Consider the following 20,591-nt stretch of genomic DNA (forward strand, 5'->3'; position numbering starts at 1 on the left):
TGTGGTGCTGAAAAAAACGTATATTCTGTTGATTTGGGGTGGAGAGTTCTGTAGATGTCTATTAGGTCCGCCTGGTGCAGAGCTGAGCTCAATTCCTGGGTATCCTTGTTAAATTTCTGTCTCGTTGATCTGTCTGATGTTGACAGTGGGGTGTTAAAGTCTCCCATTATTATTGTGTGGGAGTCTAAGTCTCTTTGTAGGTCACTCAGGACTTGCTTTATGAATCTGGGTGCTCTTGTAGTGGGTGCATATATATTTAGGATAGTTAGCTCTTCTTGGCCATTTTTAAATAAAATGCCAAAGTCATTTTTTAAAGTAATCAAAAGAAGAAAACAGAGACCTGGCTAACTTCGGGTCTAAGGCAGACCTTAAGAGATAAAGACAATTTCTATGCTGTATGAACTACAGTGTTTTCCTTGGCATTTATTCTGTTTTATTAAAGTAAAATTTAAAATCATGATGAAATATTTTAAAAATACAATTCTTTCACTTACTTTTTCATCTTTTATAGTTACATAAAGGTAAACCTCAAATGTATCTTCTTCCACAGCACATAATCTGGCTTCCACCTGGGTAGTTGCTAAATAGCATAAATGAAAATACAAATTAGCTGATGTTAAAAGTATATTTGAAACAGTCATGACTTTCCCACCTAGTAACCTCTGCTAACCACTTAAGAGTGCCCAAATGGCTTCCTTGGGCAGGACCAGGGGGAGTATGTTAGGAAAAGGCACTCCTGATTGTGGAGTGGATCACAGGTCCTGTCCCTGTCAACAGGTTCCTGTGCCGCCCTGTGAATACCTCCTCAAGTACAGCTCTTGGTCCTCTCTTCACCTCCACTCCTCCCAAACGCAGATTTCCAGTCCCAGGCCTTCATCTGAGGTCCGTTCTACCCTACAAAGCCCCACAGAGTGCAGCACCCGGCTACTCCCTTACAGACTCAAAACCCCACAGCAGCAGCATCACTGCCACCTACCAGGCGCTGTGCTAAGTCCTTTAGAAACCTTTCGCTGAGTTCTTACCACTACCTTCAAGGTAAGTACAGTGGTCATGTCACAGGCGAGGAGACCAGGCTCAGAGGCTAAGTCACTTGACTGAGCCACTGAGGATTAGGTGGCTGGCCTCCTCCAGACCCGCATTCTCATTTCCCAGCAGCCCCCGTGGCTCACAGGGGCCAACACTCCAGTCCCAGTGACCTCCCAGCCTCCCACTGCTCCCAGGTCAAAGGATCTGGCTCCTCCTCTACCCAGACAATGGCACAGCGCAGGAGAGGAGCCAGGACCCAACGAGGTACCAGGCAGCACCCCAGGCGTTTCCCACCTGCCAACATTCTCACTAAAACCAGGTATCTGCCAGCAGTTAAGACAGATCCCACCAAAGACACTGTTTATAGTCACTGATGTAAAATAAAAAGAACAGCTGAAGACATTTTATGCAGCTTAAATTAGCAGTAATGAATATTACACAATAAATATCCATTTACTATCTCTTGCTCACTAAAAATGCTAGGTTTTTCATCAATTGCTGGTCCAATAAAATCCACATGAATTTATTTTGCAGCGCCGCAGCTTTTATGCAAATGAAGAGGCAGGCATTATTACTGTGTAAGGGTTCCCCTGCACAAACAGCCCCCTGCTGATCTCAGCTATCAATTACTGACATTCACTGCCACTAGGGGTGCAGAGTTACTGTGGTACTTGATCTGGAAGAAGCCCCAGGTAGCTTAGGGAACTCCTCTGAGGAGGGCTGTGTGGCGAACAGGGGCATCTCCAACCCCCTCCAGCAGCAGAAGCTGAGGCCTCTGTGGGTGTCACTTCCAGGCAGGCTGCAGTGATCAGGCACTGGCTTACCTTTCAGAAGGTTCTGAAAGTACTGAATAGCTGCACTGTCCCACTTCTTGGCAGGTCTGGAACAGTGAACAGATGCAACTTCATTACATAAAAATCTGAGGCTAGCACACCAACAGCATTTTGTAAACCATGCACTGAACATTTCTCACACTACATATGGAACACGTGATACAGATGATGGGGCGCCTGGCGCTGGCCCTGCTCTGGGGGTGAAGATCCCACTGTATCCTGCAACACGCTCTTCTCAACACCGTCACCTGCACCAGTGCAGACTCACAGCACAGAGGTCCCTCTGAGAATGACCTGTGCTCACCACTGCACTGTCTGTCACGACACCACCATCCCCAGACAAATCAGTCACCCCAACCAGAACATAAGCTCCTGGGACAGGGATCCTGAGTGTGCGGCGTCTAGCACAGTCTGGCACAGAGAGGGCGCGACACATGCTGGTACACCAACACCCTCACAGGCAGTCGTGGGAGAGCCAGATACTATCTTTGTTTCATTTTGGTTTTTTTTGAGACAGGGCCTCTCTCTGTTACCCAGGCTGGAGTGCAGTGGCATGAACACAGCTCACTGCAGCCTTGAACTCCTGGGCTCAAGGGAGCCTCTCATCTCAGCCTCCTGAGTAGCTAGGACTACAGGTGTGCCCCACTACACCTAGTGATTAAAACAAATTTTTTTTTATAGAGAGAGGGTCTAGCTATGTTGCTCAGGCTGGTCTCAAACTCCTGGGCTCAAGCGATTCTCCTGCCTTGGCCTCCCAAAGTGCTGGGATTACAGGCGTGAGCTAACGCATTGGGTCTCAGCTACTATAAAACTACTGTTCCTCACTCTGCTGACCCTAGCGCCCTCTCACTGGCTCCCATTTTACCCATCATCTTGTCCTTTCTACATCTTTCTTATGCTTTGCAAAGAAAATTGTAGGAAAAGCTGTAGGCAGTAGGGAAAGAGGAGAAACTTGGAAGCAAGGAAAAAAATAAAATGTAAGGTCAGAATGATGTTCTATATTTCTTCTGATTTTATGTACCAGAGATGCCACCACCATCCTCCAAGAATTGTTTTAAAGATCAAATGAGATAATGTACATAGAACACTTAGCCCAGTGCCTGGACATAATCATTACTCAAAAATGTTGGTTATTTTTATTCTTTTAAGAAAGATATTAAGCAATTCAAGAGAATTACAAAGGATTTCTAAAAGGAAGTAAAGGCAGTGGTTCTAAAACCTTGTTACACACAAAGAATTACCTAATAATTAGCTTTTTTAAAAAAGCAAAATGTAGTAGATTACTAATAATGAAAAGGCAAACAACCCAAGAGAAAACCCAATCTAACATATGAACAGGTAAATCAGCCAGTCTCTCCCTCTCACACAGAATAACCACGAGTCAGTCTCTCTCCCCCTCTCTCTCACACACAGAATAAGCCCATCAGCCAGTCTCTCTCCCCCTCTCTCTCACACAGAATAACCACCTCAGCCAGTCTCTTCCCCCTCTCTCTCACACAGAATAACCACCTCAGCCAGTCTCTTCCCCCTCTCTCTCACACAGAATAACCGTATCAGCCAGTCTCTCTCCCTCTCTCTCACACAGAATAACCACCTCAGCCAGTCTCTTCCCCCTCTCTCTCACACAGAATAACCACCTCAGCCAGTCTCTCTCCCTCTCTCTCACACAGAATAACCACATCAGCCAGTCTCTCTCCCCTCTCTCTCACACAGAATAACCACCTCAGCCAGTCTCTTCCCCTCTCTCCACAGAATAACCACCCCTCCTCTCTCTCACACAGAATAACCACATCAGCCAGTCTCTCTCCCCCTCTCTCACACAGAATAACCACATCAGCCAGTCTCTCCCCCTCTCTCTCACACACAGAATAACCACCTCAGCCAGTCTCTTCCCCCTCTCTCTCACACAGAATAACCACCTCAGCCAGTCTCTTCCCCCTCTCTCTCACACAGAATAACCACCTCAGCCAGTCTCTTCCCCCTCTCTCACACACAGAATAACCGTATCAGCCAGTCTCTTCCTCTCTCTCTTACACACAAACACACAGAATAACCACAGCAGCCAGTCTCTCTCCCTCTCTTACACACATAGAATAACATCAGCCAGTCTCTCCCTCTCACACAGAATAACCACATCAGCTATTCTCTCTCTCCCTCTCTCACACATACACAATAATCACATGAAGACATAACCAGCTTTGCAAGTCATAAAAATACAAATTAAATCAAAATACCATTTTCACTGAGCAAACAAGCAGAAATTAGAAAGCCTAATGATATTCAATATTGTGTGGGCATAACAGTGCTTTCCATACCCCAACGATGGCAGTATAAATTGCTAGTCTTTTTGAAGGGGATTTGACAAAATCTATAAAACTGTAATACACACATTCAAAGGGTGTTCTGGATAAAGCACAAACACAAAGGTATCAGATTTCAAAGAAGGTGACCAAACCCCAGTAGGCCCTTCCCTGGGGGCATCCTAGGGTGGGTGGGGAAGGGCCCGAAGCCCACATTTGTTCTGGGAAGGGCCCATGCAGAGAGGGGCAAGAAAGACAGGACCGGCAACCGCCTCTGAGGGGAGCTGGGCTGCACATACGGGGGCCCAATCATGCCTGGAGGGTGAGCAGTGGGCCGCTCTGAAAGAGGGCAGTACATGGGGCAGGGGCTGCTGCGTGCAAGAAATCCCACTCCCAGAGCCTTTTGTGAGCAGTGGGGTGGGCTGGCTGGAGGGCGGCCTGGTAGGGCGCATTGACCTCAGCAGGGACTTATCCTCACATCAGTGTAGATGCCACGCTGACCACAAGATTGATGCACTCACCACCACCAGGAAACTGTGGGTGCTGGGGGCTGGGGTGAATGGAGAATGGGAAGGTCATCAAACAGCCCATGAAGGCAGCTTCTGAGTTCAGAGTACAAAATGCAACGTGGCATGCCAGTGGAGTCAGAACTGGGCTGCTCCCTGTGGCTTTTCCTTCCATAATGCCGTCCTCCTGGGAGGGCAGGAGAGGAGGAGCACCAGGTGGGAGGATGGGGCTGACGTCTCTACAGACCACAGGAGGCAGAAGTCAGGCCACTCGGTAGTGCTCATTCAAGACAGCAGACATGGCGCCCGCACCCGAGAGGGAACTGCCCAGGGCAGGGATCTGTCCTGTACAAACACTAGTGATGCAGTCAAACACTAGACAAAGGGAGCAAAGATGGGGTGTGGGGCACATGTATATATATGCCTCTATGTCTATGTATTTTATACAGATTTATCTATATTCTTTTTTTTTTTTTTTTGAGACGGAGTCTCACTTTGTCACCCAGGCTGGAGTGCAGTGGCGTGATCTTGGCTCACTGCAACCTCTGCCTCCTGGGTTCAAGTGATTCTCCTGCCTCAGTCTCCTGAGTAGCTGGGATTACAGGTGCGCACCACTGTGCCTGGCTAATTTTTGTGTTTTTAGTAGAGATGGGTTTCACCATGTTGGCCAGGCTGGTCTCGAACTCCTGACCTCAAGTGATCCACCCGCCTCAGCCTCCCAAAGTGCTGGGATTACAGGCATGAGCCACCAGGCCCGGCCAGATTCATCCATATACTTGCAGGACTGTACTGTGCAAATGGTTTGGAAACAACCTAGTGGCTACCCAGAGAGGAATGATTAAATACAGCAAGTATGTCAATCACATCCACCCATGAAAAAGACTAAAAGTAGAAAGAAGAGATACGTATGTTGACAAAGAGTTTCAACATACTTTTTTGTTTGTTTGTTTTGAGATAGAGTTTCACTCTTGCTGCCCAGGCTGGAGTGTAGTGGTGCGATTTCGGCTCAGTGCAACCTCTGCCTCCCAGGTTCAAGCAATTCTCCTGCCTCAGCCTCCTGAGTAGCTGGGATTACAGATGCCCACCACCACGCCAGGCTAATTTTGTTTTGCAGAGACAGGGTTTTGCCATGTTGGTCAGGCTGGTCTCGAACTCCTGACTTCAAGTGATTCCCATGCCTTGGCCTCCCAAAGTACTGGAATTACAGGTGTAAGCCACCACGCCTGGCCTCTACACGCATTCTTAAGTTAATTCTGCAAATAAGACAGTATGTTCTAATTTTTGTTAAAAGCTCCACATAGGTAAGTGTGTGTAAAAGCACTGACAAAGGCCTGCAAGTTCAGAGCTGGAAAAGATCACAGAGGCCTCCCAGGAGGAAGGATGTGGGCCTGGAGAAAATTGCAATGGACTCTTTTATAATGCTCCACGGGCCCAGTACAGTGGTTCGTGCCTGGAATCCCAGCACTTTGGGAGGCCAAGGTGAGAGGATCACTTAAGCCCAGAAGTTTGAAACCAGCCTGGGCAAGACAGTGAGATCCTATCTCAAAATAAGAAAGCAAGAAGGGAGGGGGGAGGAGAGGGGAGAGGAGGGAAGGGGAGTTAGCTGGGTATGGTGGCGTGTGCCTGTAGTCCCAGCTATTTGGGAGGCTGAGGTGGGAGGATTGCTGGAACCCAGGAGGGTGAAGCTGCAATGAGCCATGATCATGCAACTGCACTACAGCCTGGGCAACAGGGTGAGACCGTGTGTGTGTGTGTGTGTGTGTGTGTGTGTGTACACATGTATAATGCTCCATGATCCTATGTTTTATGAATATTTTTCTTTACAGTTAATTTATTACTTTTCATAAGTTTGAAACAAAGGTAAGAAGCACAGAGCTCAGGCCCTGCTCCAAATCCCCTCAACCACAGCCAGGTCAGACAAACACTGACTCAGAAGCCCTTTCTGAAGAACAGAGACCTCCTGCTCAGCACTTCTACAGAGGAACTGACTTCGTACAAAGATCGTGCACTTGATAGAAGGCTTTTACTAATGATTCGAAGGACTTAAGAAACTGTACTTACACAATGTCAGTACTGTCTCGGCAGAAGTCAATGTGTAATGTGACAGGCTTTGTGCAGTACAGGCTGAATTTTTTTGCTCTATAGGGAAGCTGCATAAATGATTCTACTACAACTCGGATGCTAAAAAGTGAAACAGAAACAGCTCCATTATACAGAAAATTATATACAACATATTCCGTTAAAGTATACCTATTTTATTAATATACTTGATGTAAAATAAAACACACAAAAAACAATTCTTTCTGTTTCTAATATAGCCACCAACAGTGCTTGGAGACATTTGGCCAAGAGGGAAAAACTGCTTCTTGGGAGGTTGAAAAAAATCTTACTCTTTTGTTACATAAAGCACGAATATGGTACATAGATAGTATATCAGTGAAATTGACATTTCATGACCTAGGGGTAGGAGTTTAGGAAAACAGTGTCTAAGAAGCCTCCTGGCCAGGCGCAGTGGCTCACACCTGTAATCCCAGCACTTTGGAAGGCCGAGTTGGGCAGATCACCTGAGGTCAGGAGTTCAAGATCAGCCTGGCCAATATGGTGAAACCTGTCTCTACTAAAACTACAAAAAATTAGGCGGGCGTGGTGGTGCACTCCTATAATCCCAGCTACTCAGGAGGCTGAGGCAGGAGAATCGCTTTAACCTGGGAGGCAGAGGTTGCAGTGAGCTGAAATCGTGCCATTGCACTCCAGCTTGGGCAACAAGAGCGAAACTCTGTCTCAAAAAAAAAAAAAAAAAAAAAAGTCTAATAAGGCTCCTTAGGTAGACAAATACTAGATCTGGATACTAATGAACATACCTGTAAAGCAAATTCTATTCAAGATTTTCCAAATACCAATCTCAATATATGACCAAAATTACCTTAAAAGTTTCTGTAAATGAACAGATGTTTTAATAATTAATATTTGCCAACTTTGCACAAAAGAGCTGCAGGACTGAGATTTTTAAATAATAAGTTTGGCAATTTAATTTCCATTCTTCGTCGGCAAACAACAGAGCACTTTATTTTTACATTTTTTTCTTTGTAGAGTCCGGGTCTCACTATACTGCCTAGGCTGGTCTTGAACTCCTGGCCTCAAGTGATCCTCCTGCCTTGGCCTTCCAAAGTGCTGGGATTACAGGCGTGAGCCACCACCCCGGCCGAAAAACCACTTCCACGTACTATTTCCACATGAACTGGCTTTCTTTCCAGGGTTCCTATTATGGCCTGTCTGGGCAGCCTGGCCATCTTCTGTCTCAGACAGGTTAGGGAAAGGTGGCTGCACCCATGGCGCCTGAAGTCTCCTCAAGCTCTATTTAATCATACGATTTTCTCACCCAAAACAAACTAAATGTAAAACACCAAATGCAAAAAGAAAAGCTCCCCAAACAGTTAAACACACTAATTGTTTTTGCAGCGGTTACGGTTGTATGCGATGCAGGATCACAAGCTCGAATGGCACCTACTCTTACAGTAAGTACTGCAAATTCCCAATGTCTGATAAGCACGTCTGCCATGAAATTCTTCTATTCAACAGACACCTCTTGGCCGGGCGCAGTGGCTCACGCCTGTAATCCCAGCACTTTGGGAAGCCGAGGCGGGTGGATCACCTGAGATCAAGAGTTCAAGACCAGCCTGGCCAACATGGCAAAACCCCATCTCTACTAAAAATACAAAAATTAGCTGGATGTGGTGGCACGCACCTGTAGTCCCAGCTACTAGAGAGACTGAGGCAGGAGAATCACTTGAACTGGGAGGCAGAGGTTGCAGTGAGCTGAAATCGTGCCACTGCACTCCAGCCTGGGTGACAAAGTAAGACTCCATCTCAAAAAAAAACAAAACAAACAACAAAAATAGACACCTCTTATTGCAATCAAGTCTATTTGGTATTGCTCTTTCTTCAGTGAAATCAGAATCTTTATATTTATTAAACTGATATCCTCTTACTCTGGGATGGGCAACTGTGCAAAAATCATCACAAAACACCAAGACTGACTTGTTGCTGGTGTTTTCTAACGAACACTATGACGTGTGGTCCCAGAAGCAGTGAAGGCTGCACAGCACCATCTCGGCACCAGCTCATTCTGAGCTATCTCCCAATCTCATTGATGGTCACACCCTCCCTCTTTTAAGCAGGACAACCAGGAACACCTATGTGAGTACAAGTTCTGCTCTCTGCACCCTAAGACTATGCCAGCAACCCCCCTTCTGTGGAGAGACGCGTTTCTCTCTACCTCCTGGAAGTGTCTTTCTTGCAGCCAAGCCTCCCTAAAGGGCACAAGGAAACTGAGGAGAGGCAGGAGAGTAGCCGGTAAGGAGCACCCAGGAGATGCAGAGAGCGGCCAGAAGATGCAGAGAACAGCCAGGAGATGCAGAGAACGCAGGAGATGCAGAAGAGAACCCCAAGAGGTGCAGAGAGCAGCCAGGAAATGCACAGAACACAGGAGATGCAGAGAGCACCCAGGAGATGCAGAGAGAATCCAGGAGATGCAGAGAGAGCACCAGGAAATGCAGAGAGAGCACCCAGGAGATGCAGAGAGCACCCAGGAGATGCAGAGAGTACCCAGGAGATGCAGAGAGCACCCGGGAGACGCAGAGAGAGCACCAGGAGACGCAGAGAGCACCAGGAGACGCAGAGAGCACCAGGAGATGCAGAGAGAGCCCCAGAAGATGCAAAGAGAGCCCCAGAAGATGCAAAGAGAGCCCCAGGAGATGCAGAGAGAGCCCCAGGAGATGCAGGGAGAACCCTAGGAGATGCAGAGAGCAGCCAGGAGATGCAGAAAGTAGCCAGGTGATAGAGAGAGAACCCCAGGAAATGCAGAGAGCAGCCAGGAGATGCAGAGAGCAGCCAGGTGATAGAGAACCCAGGAGATGCAGAGAGTGGCCAGGAGATGCAGAGAGCAACCAGGAGATGCAGAGAACACCACCTGAACCTGCCTCCCCTGCCAGGACGGACAGTGGCAGAGAGCCAGAGCCACCTCAGCCTTCACCCTGCCCACCCGCTCTGCCAGTCAGTGGGTGCAGACCTGAAACCCACAAAGCTCCCCTTCTTGAAGCTAAAGAACTCCAGTTTTGTCTTTTCTCAGTGTAGTGACCTCTAGCCCCGTACTTTAAAATGGACATTCTCCTTTGAAACTGACATTTGTCTCTGACAAGAGTGTAAGGTGAGATAAACATGTACGTACTTTTTAGATTTGACTGGAATGTTCTTGGCAAAGTCCACAAGGAAACATTCTGCCAAGTACTGGTCTGCGGAAGACATAATTGATTTGACAATGGCTCTGCACCAGCACTTTAGCTCCTCACAATAGACCACACACACCTGCAAAATAGAGAGTTATTTTTATTTATTTATTCTTTTGACACAGAGTGTCACTCCATCGCCCAGGCTGGAGTACAGTGGCACAATCTCAGCTCACTGCAACCTCCACCTCCCAGGTTCAAGCAATTCTCCTGCCTTAGCCTCCCAAGTAGCTGGGATTACAGGTGCCCACCACCACGCCTGGCTAATTTTTGTATTTTAGTAGAGATGGGGTTTCACCATGTTGGATAAGCTGGTCTCAAACTCCTGACCTCGTGATCCGCCTGCCTCAGCCTCCCAAAGTGCTGGGATTACAGGCATGAGCCACCGCGCCCAGCCAACAGAAAGGTTTTTTAAGGTCAGTGTTAACATCTCATCAAAGAACAAGAGAGCTAAAAGGTACTCTCAAAACCACCCCAGTCAACATTCTCCCTTACAGCAGAGGAAAGAGATGCCAGGAGGCCGGGCCTACCCAAGCTGAGCCCCTCTGCCCATAAGAAAACCTCAGGAACACAGGCCGCCTGGGTACTAGGTCACTGTTTTTCTTACTACAATTGTTTTCACTCCTTAACTGAGGACAATTTTTAGAAAGCAAAATAAGAAAAATGCATTCCTTTACCTTCTTAAATCAGGAAATAATGTTTAGGAATGATTGTCAATCATGTGTCTGACCAACAGGAAGCTGCCACCAGGCTCATCCTTCCACTCCCTTACCCATGACTCTTTTTTTTTTTTTTTTGAGACGGAGTTTTGCTCTTGTTGCCCAGGCTGGAGTGCAGTGGTGCGATCTTGGCTCACTGCAACCTCCGCCTGCCAGGTTCAAGCGATTCTCCTGTCTCAGCCTCCCAAGTAGCTGGGATTACAGGCGCATGCCACCAGGCCCAGATAATTAAAAAAAATTTTTTTAGTAGAGATGGGGTTTCATCATATTGGTCAGGATGGTCTCGAACTCCTGATCTCAGGTGATCCACCCACCTTGGCCTCCCACAACTGCTGGGATTACAGGCATGAGCCGCTGTGCCCAGCCTCCCCATGACTCTTATTGGCCTCTGACATTTGTTTACTATCTGTCATAACTGGACGCTGGCTCCTTGATGACATGGATTTTTGTCTGTTTTGTTTACTGCCAAATTCCCAGCACCTAGCACAGTGCCTGGCATATACTAAGTCTTCAAAAACTACTTGAACCAGGCATGGTGGTACATGCCTGTAGTCTCAGCTACTTGGGAGGCTGAGGCAGGAGGATCGCTTGAACCCAGGAGTTGGAGGCTGCAGTGGGCTATGATTGTACCACTGCACTCCAGCCTGGGTGGCACAGTGAGACCCTGTCTCAAAAAATAACAGTAATAAAATGTTTTAAAAATAAACTACCTGGGCCAGGCGTGGTGGCTCACGCCTGTGGTCCCAGCACTTTGGGAGGTCGAGGTGAGTGGATCACCTGAGCTCAGGAGTTCGAGACCAGCCTGACCAACATGGAAAAACCCTGTCTCTACTAAAAATACAAAAATCAGCCGGGGATGGTGGCATGTGCCTGTAGTCCCAGCTACTCAGGAGGCTGAGGCAGGAGGATCGCTTGAGCCAGGGAGGCAGAGGTTGCAGTGAGCCAAAGATTGTGCCACTGCACTCCAGCCTGGGCGACAGAATGAGAGTCTGTCTCAATCAATCAATCAACTACCTGTTTGATGGCTGAATAAGTGCACAGTCCCTGACTTATGATGATTTAACTTACAATTTTCAATATTATGATGGTGTGAAACTATTGCAATTTTTACATAATGTGCAGTATTCAATAAAATACATAAATATTTCAACTCTACTACAAAATAGGCTTTGTATTAGGTGATCTTGCCCAATCATAAGCTAATGTAAGTGTCCTGAGCAAATTTAAGCAGGCTAGGGTAAGCTAGGCTGGTCAGCAGGTTAGGTGTATTAAGTGCATTTTTTACTTACGATATCAGGACATAACCTCATCGTAAGTTAAGAAGCATTTGTAAATGCCTGCAGCCCCTTTTAAGGAGAACCACCCTGCAGAGGTGACAACCCTTGGCATCCTGACCGTACCACAGGACTGCCAGGCCACAGGCAACTCAACTAATAAACCGTATGCTAACCACAGCTTTATAAAGCAGTCCAGCAGGAGAGCTGTGCTCAGACAGAAAAGAAGGGGACTCATAGAGATCGTTGTCCTCGGGAATAAGTTGGAAATACAATACAGCCATACTGCAAGGGATAGGTTCTAGAGAACCTCACATAACTCAAAACTCGAATAATTCAACAGAAATCCTGACAAAGGATGAAAGATATTTCTATTTAATGCTGAAGTCAAAGCATCTTATAGAAATACCATGAATAGTTAATAATTCACACAGCCAGTCAACCTTGAAAATGAGGCATGAAAGCCACATTCATCTCCATGAGAGCTCTGCAGTGACCAGGTGCACTGTCAATGAGCACTAATTGTTGTTTTTTGTTTTAGAGACAGGGTCTCATCACTACATTGCCTAGGCTGGACTCGAACTCCTGGGCCCAAGTGATCTTCCCGCTTCAGCCTCCCAAGTAGCTGGGACTGTGGACACGTGCCACCAAACCCAGCTCAGCAGTAATATTTTGAAAGGAATCTTTTTTTTCTGAGCATAGACCTCAACAGTAAGCTTAAAATATTCAGTAAGCCATGCGTCAACAGATGTGCTGTCATTCAGGCTTTCTTGTTCCATTTGTAGAGCAGATAGACTAGAGCTAGCATAATCTTTAAGGGTCACAGGACTTTTGGAATGGTAAATGAGTACTGGCTTCAACTTAAAAGTCACCAGCTGCATTAGACCCTAAAAAGAAAGCCACTCTGACCTTTAAAGCTTTAGTCCTTTAAAGACACTGACTTCTCCTATTTATTTTTTAAGATAGAGTCTCGCTCTGTCACCCAGGCTGGAGTGCAGTGGCGCCATCTCAGCTCACTGCAACCTCCACCTCCCAGGTTCAAGCAATTCTCGTGCCTCAGCCTCCCCAGTAGCTGGGATTACAGGCGCCCACCACCACACCTGGCGAATTTTTGTATTTTTAGTAGAGACGGGGTTTCACCATGTTGGCCAGGCTGGTCTTGAACTCCTGACCTTAGGTGATCCACCCACCTCAGCCTCCCAGAGTGCTGGGATTACAGGTGTGAGCCACCGCACCTGGCTGACTTCTCCTATTTAGCTCTGGAAGCCCTAGAAGACATCTTCTCCAATAGAAGGCTGTCTTGCATACACTGAAAACCTGTTATTTAGTGTGTCCACTTTCAACAATGATCTTAGCTACATCTGGAGAAACTGCTGCAGCCTCTCCATCAGTCCTTGTGTTTCACCTTGCACTTTGTGTTGTGGAGATGGCCTCTTTCCTTAAACCTCATGAACCAACCTCTGCTAGCTTCACAGTTTTTCCCTGCAGCTTCCTAACCTTGCTCAGCCTTTATACAATTGAAGAGAGTTAGGGCCTTGCTCTGGATCAGGCTTTGGCTAAAGGGAATGTAGTAACTGGTTTGAGCTTCTATCCTGACCAATAAAACTTTCTCCATATTACCAATAAGGCTGTTTCTCTTTTTTTTAATTTTTTTTTTATTATCATTTGTGTGTTCTCCAGAGTGGCACTTTTAATTTCCTTCAAGAACTTTTCCTTTGCATTCACAACTTTGCTAACTGTTTGGTGCAAGAGGCCTAGCTTTCAGCCTATCTCAGCTTTCAAAATGTCTTCCTTTAAGTTCAAACATTTCTAGCTTTTAATTTAATGTGATTCATCCTTTCACTTGAACACTTAGGGGCCATTGTAGGGTTATTAATTGGCCTAATTTCAATTGTGTGTCAGTGAACAAGAAGGCCTCGGGAGAGGGAGAGAGATGGTGGAGCAGTCAGAACACACATTTATTGATAAAATTCATTATCTTACATGGGTGCAATTCGTGGCACCCCAAAACAATTAAAATACTGACCTCAAACATCACTGGCCACAGATCACTATAACAGATAGAATAATAACAAAAAAGTTCAAAACATTGGGAGAATTACCAAGATGTGACACAGAGACATGAAGTGAGGACTTGCTGTGGGAAAAATGGTGCCTATAGTCTTACTCCATGAAGGGTTGCCATGAACCTTCAATTTGTAAAATAACATAGTTACTGCGAATTCACAATAAAATGAGTTTTAAGTTTGTACTTAAAAGTGTAAAGGGCCAGGCGCAGTGACTCATGCCTGTAATCCTAGCATTTTGGGAGGCCAAGGCGGGCAGATCTTTTGAGCCTAGGAGTTCGTGACCAGCCTGGGTAACATGGCGAAACCCTGTCACCACAAAAAATACAAAAAAATTAGCCAGGTGTGGTGGTGCGTGCCTTTAGCCCTAGCCATTTGGGAGGCTGAGGTGGGAGGATTGCTTGATACCAAAAGGTGGAGGTTGCAGTGAGCCGAGATTGAGTCACTGTGCTCCAGCCTGGGTGACAGAGTGAGACCTCCGTCTTCAAAAAAAAAGGAAGAGGAGGAGGAGAGAAAAACAAAACCACCCTCTCAACACCAAAAATGTGATAGCTAGGCACAAAGCACTAAGTTGAAAACTGATCCACACGATTTCTCTTTCTTTGCAGTATGAACTGTATTATTTGCATTCACAGGCATTCCCATTTAAAAAATTTTTAAAAAGGCCAGGCTCGGTGGCTCATGCCTGTAATCCCAGCACCTTGGGAGGCCGAGATGGGTGGATCATGAGGTCAGGAGATTGAGACCATCCTGGCTAACAAGGTGAAATCCCGTCTCTACTAAAAATACAAAAACGAAATTAGCTGGGCGTGGCGGCAGGTGCCTGTAGTCCCAGCTACTCGGGAGGCTAAGGCGGGAGAACGGCGTGAACCCAGGAGGTGGGGCTTGCAGTGAGCAGAGATGGCGCCACTGTACTCTAGCCTGGGCAACAGAGTGAGACTCTGTCTCAAAAAAAAATAATAATAATTAATTTTAAAAATAAATAAATAAAAATTTAAAAAAGGAACTGTGTTATTTCAGGGTAATCAAACAGTCCTAAGAGATCAGGGAAAGTTCTATACAGAAGAATTCCAGCTGATGAATGCAGAAGGAATGAGAGAAATCCCCACGTCAAGTGCCTGAATGAAAGAGCTGATTTGGGCAGCAGTGGTCACTGAATGGAGAAGCCATCACATGAATGCTGACAGGTAAGGCCACAAGGAGGGTCAGGACGTCCCCTCTGGTCAATCTCAGCAACACTGAAAGCATCATCTCTCAATTCAATACAACATAAAGTTCACAGTACACCTATTCTTGAAAAACAGAAGCGACCTTAAATCTACCCAAAGCTTTATATTTAACTATACACATACACACACACATATACATTTTTTTTTTTTTGAGACAGAGTTTCACTCTTGTTGCCCAGGCTGGAGTGCAATGGCATGATCTCGGCTCACTGCAGCCTCTGCCTCCCAGGTTCAAGTGATTCTCCTGCCTCAGCCTCTCTAGTTGCTAGGATTATAGGTGCCTGCCACCACGCCCAGCTAATTTTTTGTATTTTTAGTAGAGATGGGGTTTCACTGTGTTGGCCAGGCTGGTCTCGAACTCCTGACCTCAGGTGATCCATCTGCCTCAGACTCCCAAAGTGCTAGGATTACAGGCGTGAGCCACCACGCCCGGCTATGCACATTTTTTAAAGAGACAGTCTCGCTGTCTTGCCCAGGCTAGAGTGCAGTGGCGCAAACACAGCTTACTGCAGCTATTACCTCCCAGGCTCAAGTGATCTTCTGCCTTAGCCTCCAGAGTAGCTGGGGCCACAGGCACGTGCTACCATGCCCGCTAATCTTTTTATTTTTTGTAGACACAGGGTCTTACTATGTTGCCCAGGCTGTTCACAAAACTCCTAGGCTCAAGCAATCTTCTTTCCTTGGCCTCCCACAGTGCTGGGATTACAGGCATGAGCCACCACGCCCAGCCCAAAATGTGGAATATTTTTAAAAACAATTGACCTGGTTTAACTTCTTCAATTAGTCAATGGTATGGAAACAAATTATATTATTGTGCTTGCTTCGGCAGCACATATACTAAAATAAATTATGTTATCATTAGATGATTTGGGGGAAGAGGATTCAAATTATTTCTGCTTTTTCTCATAAAGAGTTTATAAACCTTTTCCTATTACACCATTACAAAAATTCACTCTCTTCTGAAAAGTAGCTGAGCTGTGGAGACCATGACAAGGGGCAGTGAGAGCTGAGTCTGCAAGAAGGCAAGGAGGGGCCACGCGTGGAGTAAGGAGAACAAATCTGAGTTGGCCAAAGTCATGAGCAACCAAAAGGGAGGTGTTGGCCCTACACTGAAGACACTACACCCTCTTTGCTGAGGTCCCTACAGCTCTGTGGGATCTCAAATAACCCCCTGGTTCCCAGCCCCAGAGGGATGGCCCTAATGCCTGGGTGTAGATGATATTCTGTCTACTTTTGCCCCACATGGACCTTACATGGTGGCTGCCCCCTTCCATGACTAGCCTGAATCTTGTGCAACCTAGAGAACCTTACACTGGCTGGGCACGGTGGCTCACACCTGTAATCCCAGCACTTTGGGAGTCTGAGGCGGGTGGATCACCTGAGGTCAGGAGTTTGAGACCAGCCTGGCCAACATGGTGAAACCCCATCTCTACTAAAAAAACAAAAATTAGCTGGGTGTGGTGGCCCATGCCTGTAATTCCAGCTACTCAGGAGGCTGAGACAGGAGAAGTGCTTGAACCTGAGACACGGAGGTTGCGGTGAGCCCAGATAGTGCCACTGTACTCCAGCCTACGTGACACAGTGAGACTCCATCTCAAAAAAAAACCTAACACGAGGCACTGAGTGTAAGAAACTAAAACACTCTAAAAGCTTGAATCATCGTCGTTGCCAAAATAGTTTATATTTTGAGTGGTGTTTCAATACACAGTGATTAAAGAACATTTAGATACATACCTGTCCTTCTTCCAGTGTTAATGGTTTTATTTCTATATCTTGACACGTGCTGTTGTAGAAGTCATTCATGGCACTGCTTAATTTTTGATAGTCGACATCATGATCTAAAAAGGGACTACACCCTTTTATAATAACCCAGAAGCAACCTGGATCTTCAATCTGTAAAATTTTTAAAAGACAAACAGAACAGTGTATGAGTTAAAAGTAATACCACAAAATAATAAACTTTAGAGCAACAATTACTGTTTCTAATTTAAGTGACCTAATAAATTCTTGACAAATGCCTTTGCTTAAATGGTTAGACCAAAGATAAAATTCTAAAACACATAACCAATAGTATATAAGTAATTCTCAACTATGTGTTGTAACTGAAATAACAAACAGATGTCCTCAATCTCCCATATTCTGAAAAATCCATAGTAATATACAAACACAAGGTTCAGAGCAATGTTTTTAGTACTTTTGTTTGTTAAAAAAAACTTTTTTTAATTAAAAAAAAAAAAACAGAGACAGTGTCTCGCTATTTTGCCCAGGCTAGTCTCAAACTCCGGGGCTCAAGCATTTTCCCACCTCGGCCTCCCTAAGTGCTAGGATTACAGACATAAGCCACTGTGCCTGGTTTGTATTCTTCTTTTGTAAGAAAGAGAAAGCAGGCCGGGCGTGGTGGCTCACGCTTGTAATCCCAGCACTTTGGGAGGCTGAGGCGGGCGGATCAAGAGGTCAGGAGATCGAGATCACGGTGAAACCCTGTCTCTACTAAAAAAATACAAAAAATTAGCCAGGCGTGGTGGCGGGCGCCTGTAGTCCCAGCTACTCGGAGAGGCTAAGGCAGGAGAATGGCCTGAACCCGGGAGGTGGAGCTAGCAGTGAGCCGAGCTCACGCCACTGCACTCCAACCTGGGTGACAGAGTGAGACTCCGTCTCAAAAAAAAAAAAAAAAAAAAAAAAAAAGAGAAAGCAATGTGAATATAAGTACATTCTGCTGATAATTAAAAAAAAAAAAGAAATAATGGCAGATAAACCAAAATAAATGCAAATCATGACCTAAGTGGAGGGAAGAAATGGAGAAGGGACACGGAAGAAAGTCAGACTTGTATTTTGTTATGTACTATTGTTATTAGAAGCCAAGATTTTCATTGTTAAAGACACAAATATAAAGTGAAAAGTTAAATTTGAATTGTAAATACCAAAAGGTCTTGCTGTGTCACCCAGGTTGGAGTGCAGTGGTGCAATCTCAGCTCACTGCAACCTCCACCTCCTGGGTTCAAGCAATTCTCCCACCTAAGTCTCCTGAGTAGCTGGGATTACAGGCGTGCACCACCATGCTCAGTTAATTTTGTATATTTAGTAGAGACAGGATTTCATCATGTTGGCCAGGCCGGTCTTGAACTCCTGACTTCAGGTGATTCGCCCATCTTAGCCTCCCAAAGTGCTGGGATTACAGGCGTGAGCCACCGCGCCCAGCCAAGAACTCATGATTTTTCAAAAGTATCACCTAACTCTGCCTAGAAAAAATGACATCTCAAGATTTGGGATCCTAAATCCAAGGTGGCAAGAATACAGGTATTCACACCAGTATTATTTCTACTTTTCTGAAGGTTTGAACATTTTTATAACAAATAATCAGAAAAAAGAACAGTAGTTATTCTGGTTCCAGTAACAATAGAATAGTTTCTATATCACCTGTGGGTAACAATAATAAACCCTGGAAAAAATATAAAAATAACTATTTGAAGGCAGTGAAGAGCTACCAAAAGCAAGCAGAACCTGGAAGAGATTCAACCCTTGAAAGAAGGAAACTTCCCTGGGTGAGATCCACTTTTACACGGCTTTTCCCCTGAGCCCATTCCCCAGTCCACGTGATGTTAAGCAGCTGCAATTCAAGGAGAAAGTCATGTTTGTGGCTTGAGGAATCACAGAGAACAGAGTTTGGGGCTGCCATAGCAGCTTGAGAATTAAAGGGTAAAATTCCTAAATGGAGAGCCATAGAGGGGGAGCCCTAAAGTCTGCATAAGAACACCTGTCACATTCTTGGCAGAGATGAGACCCCAAGGAGTCCAGAGAAGACCAACAGTCGGAAGGCTGAAAGAAATATGCAGTTTTAGCTGGGCACTGTGGCTCACACCTGTAATTCCAGCACTTTGGGAGGCTGAGGCAGGCGGATCACAAGGTCAGGAGATCGAGACCATCCTGGCTAACACGGTGAAACTCCGTCTCTACTAAAAACACAAAAAATTAGCCAGGCGTGGTGGCAGGCGCCTGTAGTCCCAGCTACTCGGGAGGCTGAGGCAAGAGAATGGCGTGAACCCGGGAGGCAGAGCTTGCAGTGAGCCAAGATCACACCACTGCACTCCAGCCTGGGGGACAGAGCGAGACTCCGTCTCAAAAAAAAAAAAAAAAAAAAAAAAAAAAAAAAAAAAAAAAAAAAAAAAAAGTTACCTATAAAGCTACAGTAATAAGACAGTGTGGTATTGTACATAAATCAATATAGCAGGAATATAATCACACATATAGTCAATTGATTTTTGATAAGACACTAAGGAGGAAGGATAGTCATTTCAACAAATGATGCTGGAACAGTTAGATAATCGCGTGCAAAGAAATGAAACTTCATCCATTCCTTGCACCATATACAAAAAGTAACTCGGATCATATATCTAAATATAAAATATAAAATTATAAAACTTCTAAAAGGATACATCGGGGGCTAGGTGCAGCAGTTCATGCCTGTAATCCCAGCAGTTTGGGGGGCCGAGGAGGGCAGATCACTTGAGGTCAGGAGTTGGAGACCAGCCTGGCCAAGATGGTGAAACCCCGTCTCTACCAAAAATACAAAAATTAGCCGGCTGTGGTGGCACGAGCCTGTAATCCCAGCTACTCAGGAGGCTGAGGCAGGAGAATTGCTTGAACTCGGGAGGCGGACATTGCAGTGAGCCGAGATTGCTCCACTGCACTCCAGCCTGGGCAACAGAACGAGTGAGACTCCGTCTCAAAAAAATAAATAAATAAAAATTTTAAAAAATAATGAAAGGATACATGGGGGAAAAAAATCTTTGTGACTGTGAGTCAGGCAAAGATTTCTCAGATATTTAAGGCTAAATAATATTCCATTGTATATGTACAAACCACCTTCCGTTTACCCAGTCATCTGTTGATGGATACATGGGGAGAAAAATATTTCATCCTTGTAAAAGCTAACTTCATCTGCAGGACAGGTGGTACCTGCAACAGCACTTGGGGAGACACTCCTATTCAGGACAGAATTTGCTTAGGGGGTAAGCTGGGTGAGGGCCAGAGGCGGGGGCAGACCAGAGTTGAGCAGGTAAATTAAAGAGTTCCTGGGCCCAACTGAGAGGAAAGGGGTTCCTGAACAGGAGGCAGCAAGTCCAGCTCCTGCTGTCAAAGTTCTGCCAGGATGGTTGTGCATGTGTCAGGATGTGTAGCCCTGTCTCTTCTAAAGGAGAAATTGGACTAGCATTGTTAGGACTGATGGACAACATTTGATTGGGGGAGAGGAGCTTGCCAGGTGGATCTGAACCCTAAAAGTCTCAGGGCAAATTCTCTGTAAGAGTCAGCTTCCTCAAACGTTTGTGAATCTTTGTTCAGAGAGATTACACAA

General features: G+C 45.7%; 1 protein-coding gene across 2 annotated transcripts in view; it reads right to left on the reverse strand.

Annotated features, from left to right (window-relative positions):
- The window catches only part of TDRD12 (tudor domain containing 12), a 110,186-nt gene that overhangs the window by 87,343 nt on the left and 2,252 nt on the right, over positions 1-20,591 (reverse strand). For both annotated transcript variants that reach the window (XM_030820248.1, XM_030820249.1), the window contains exons 2-6: positions 16,973-17,131; positions 9,893-10,029; positions 6,727-6,846; positions 1,851-1,906; positions 495-580 (exon numbers count right to left, since the gene is read on the reverse strand). In XM_030820248.1, the coding sequence (XP_030676108.1) occupies positions 495-580; positions 1,851-1,906; positions 6,727-6,846; positions 9,893-10,029; positions 16,973-17,131 (558 nt within the window). The remainder of the gene's footprint in view (positions 1-494; positions 581-1,850; positions 1,907-6,726; positions 6,847-9,892; positions 10,030-16,972; positions 17,132-20,591) is intronic.

The sequence above is a fragment of the Nomascus leucogenys genome, chromosome 10 (assembly GCF_006542625.1).
Source record: "Nomascus leucogenys isolate Asia chromosome 10, Asia_NLE_v1, whole genome shotgun sequence".
Taxonomy (NCBI): Eukaryota; Metazoa; Chordata; class Mammalia; order Primates; family Hylobatidae; genus Nomascus; species Nomascus leucogenys.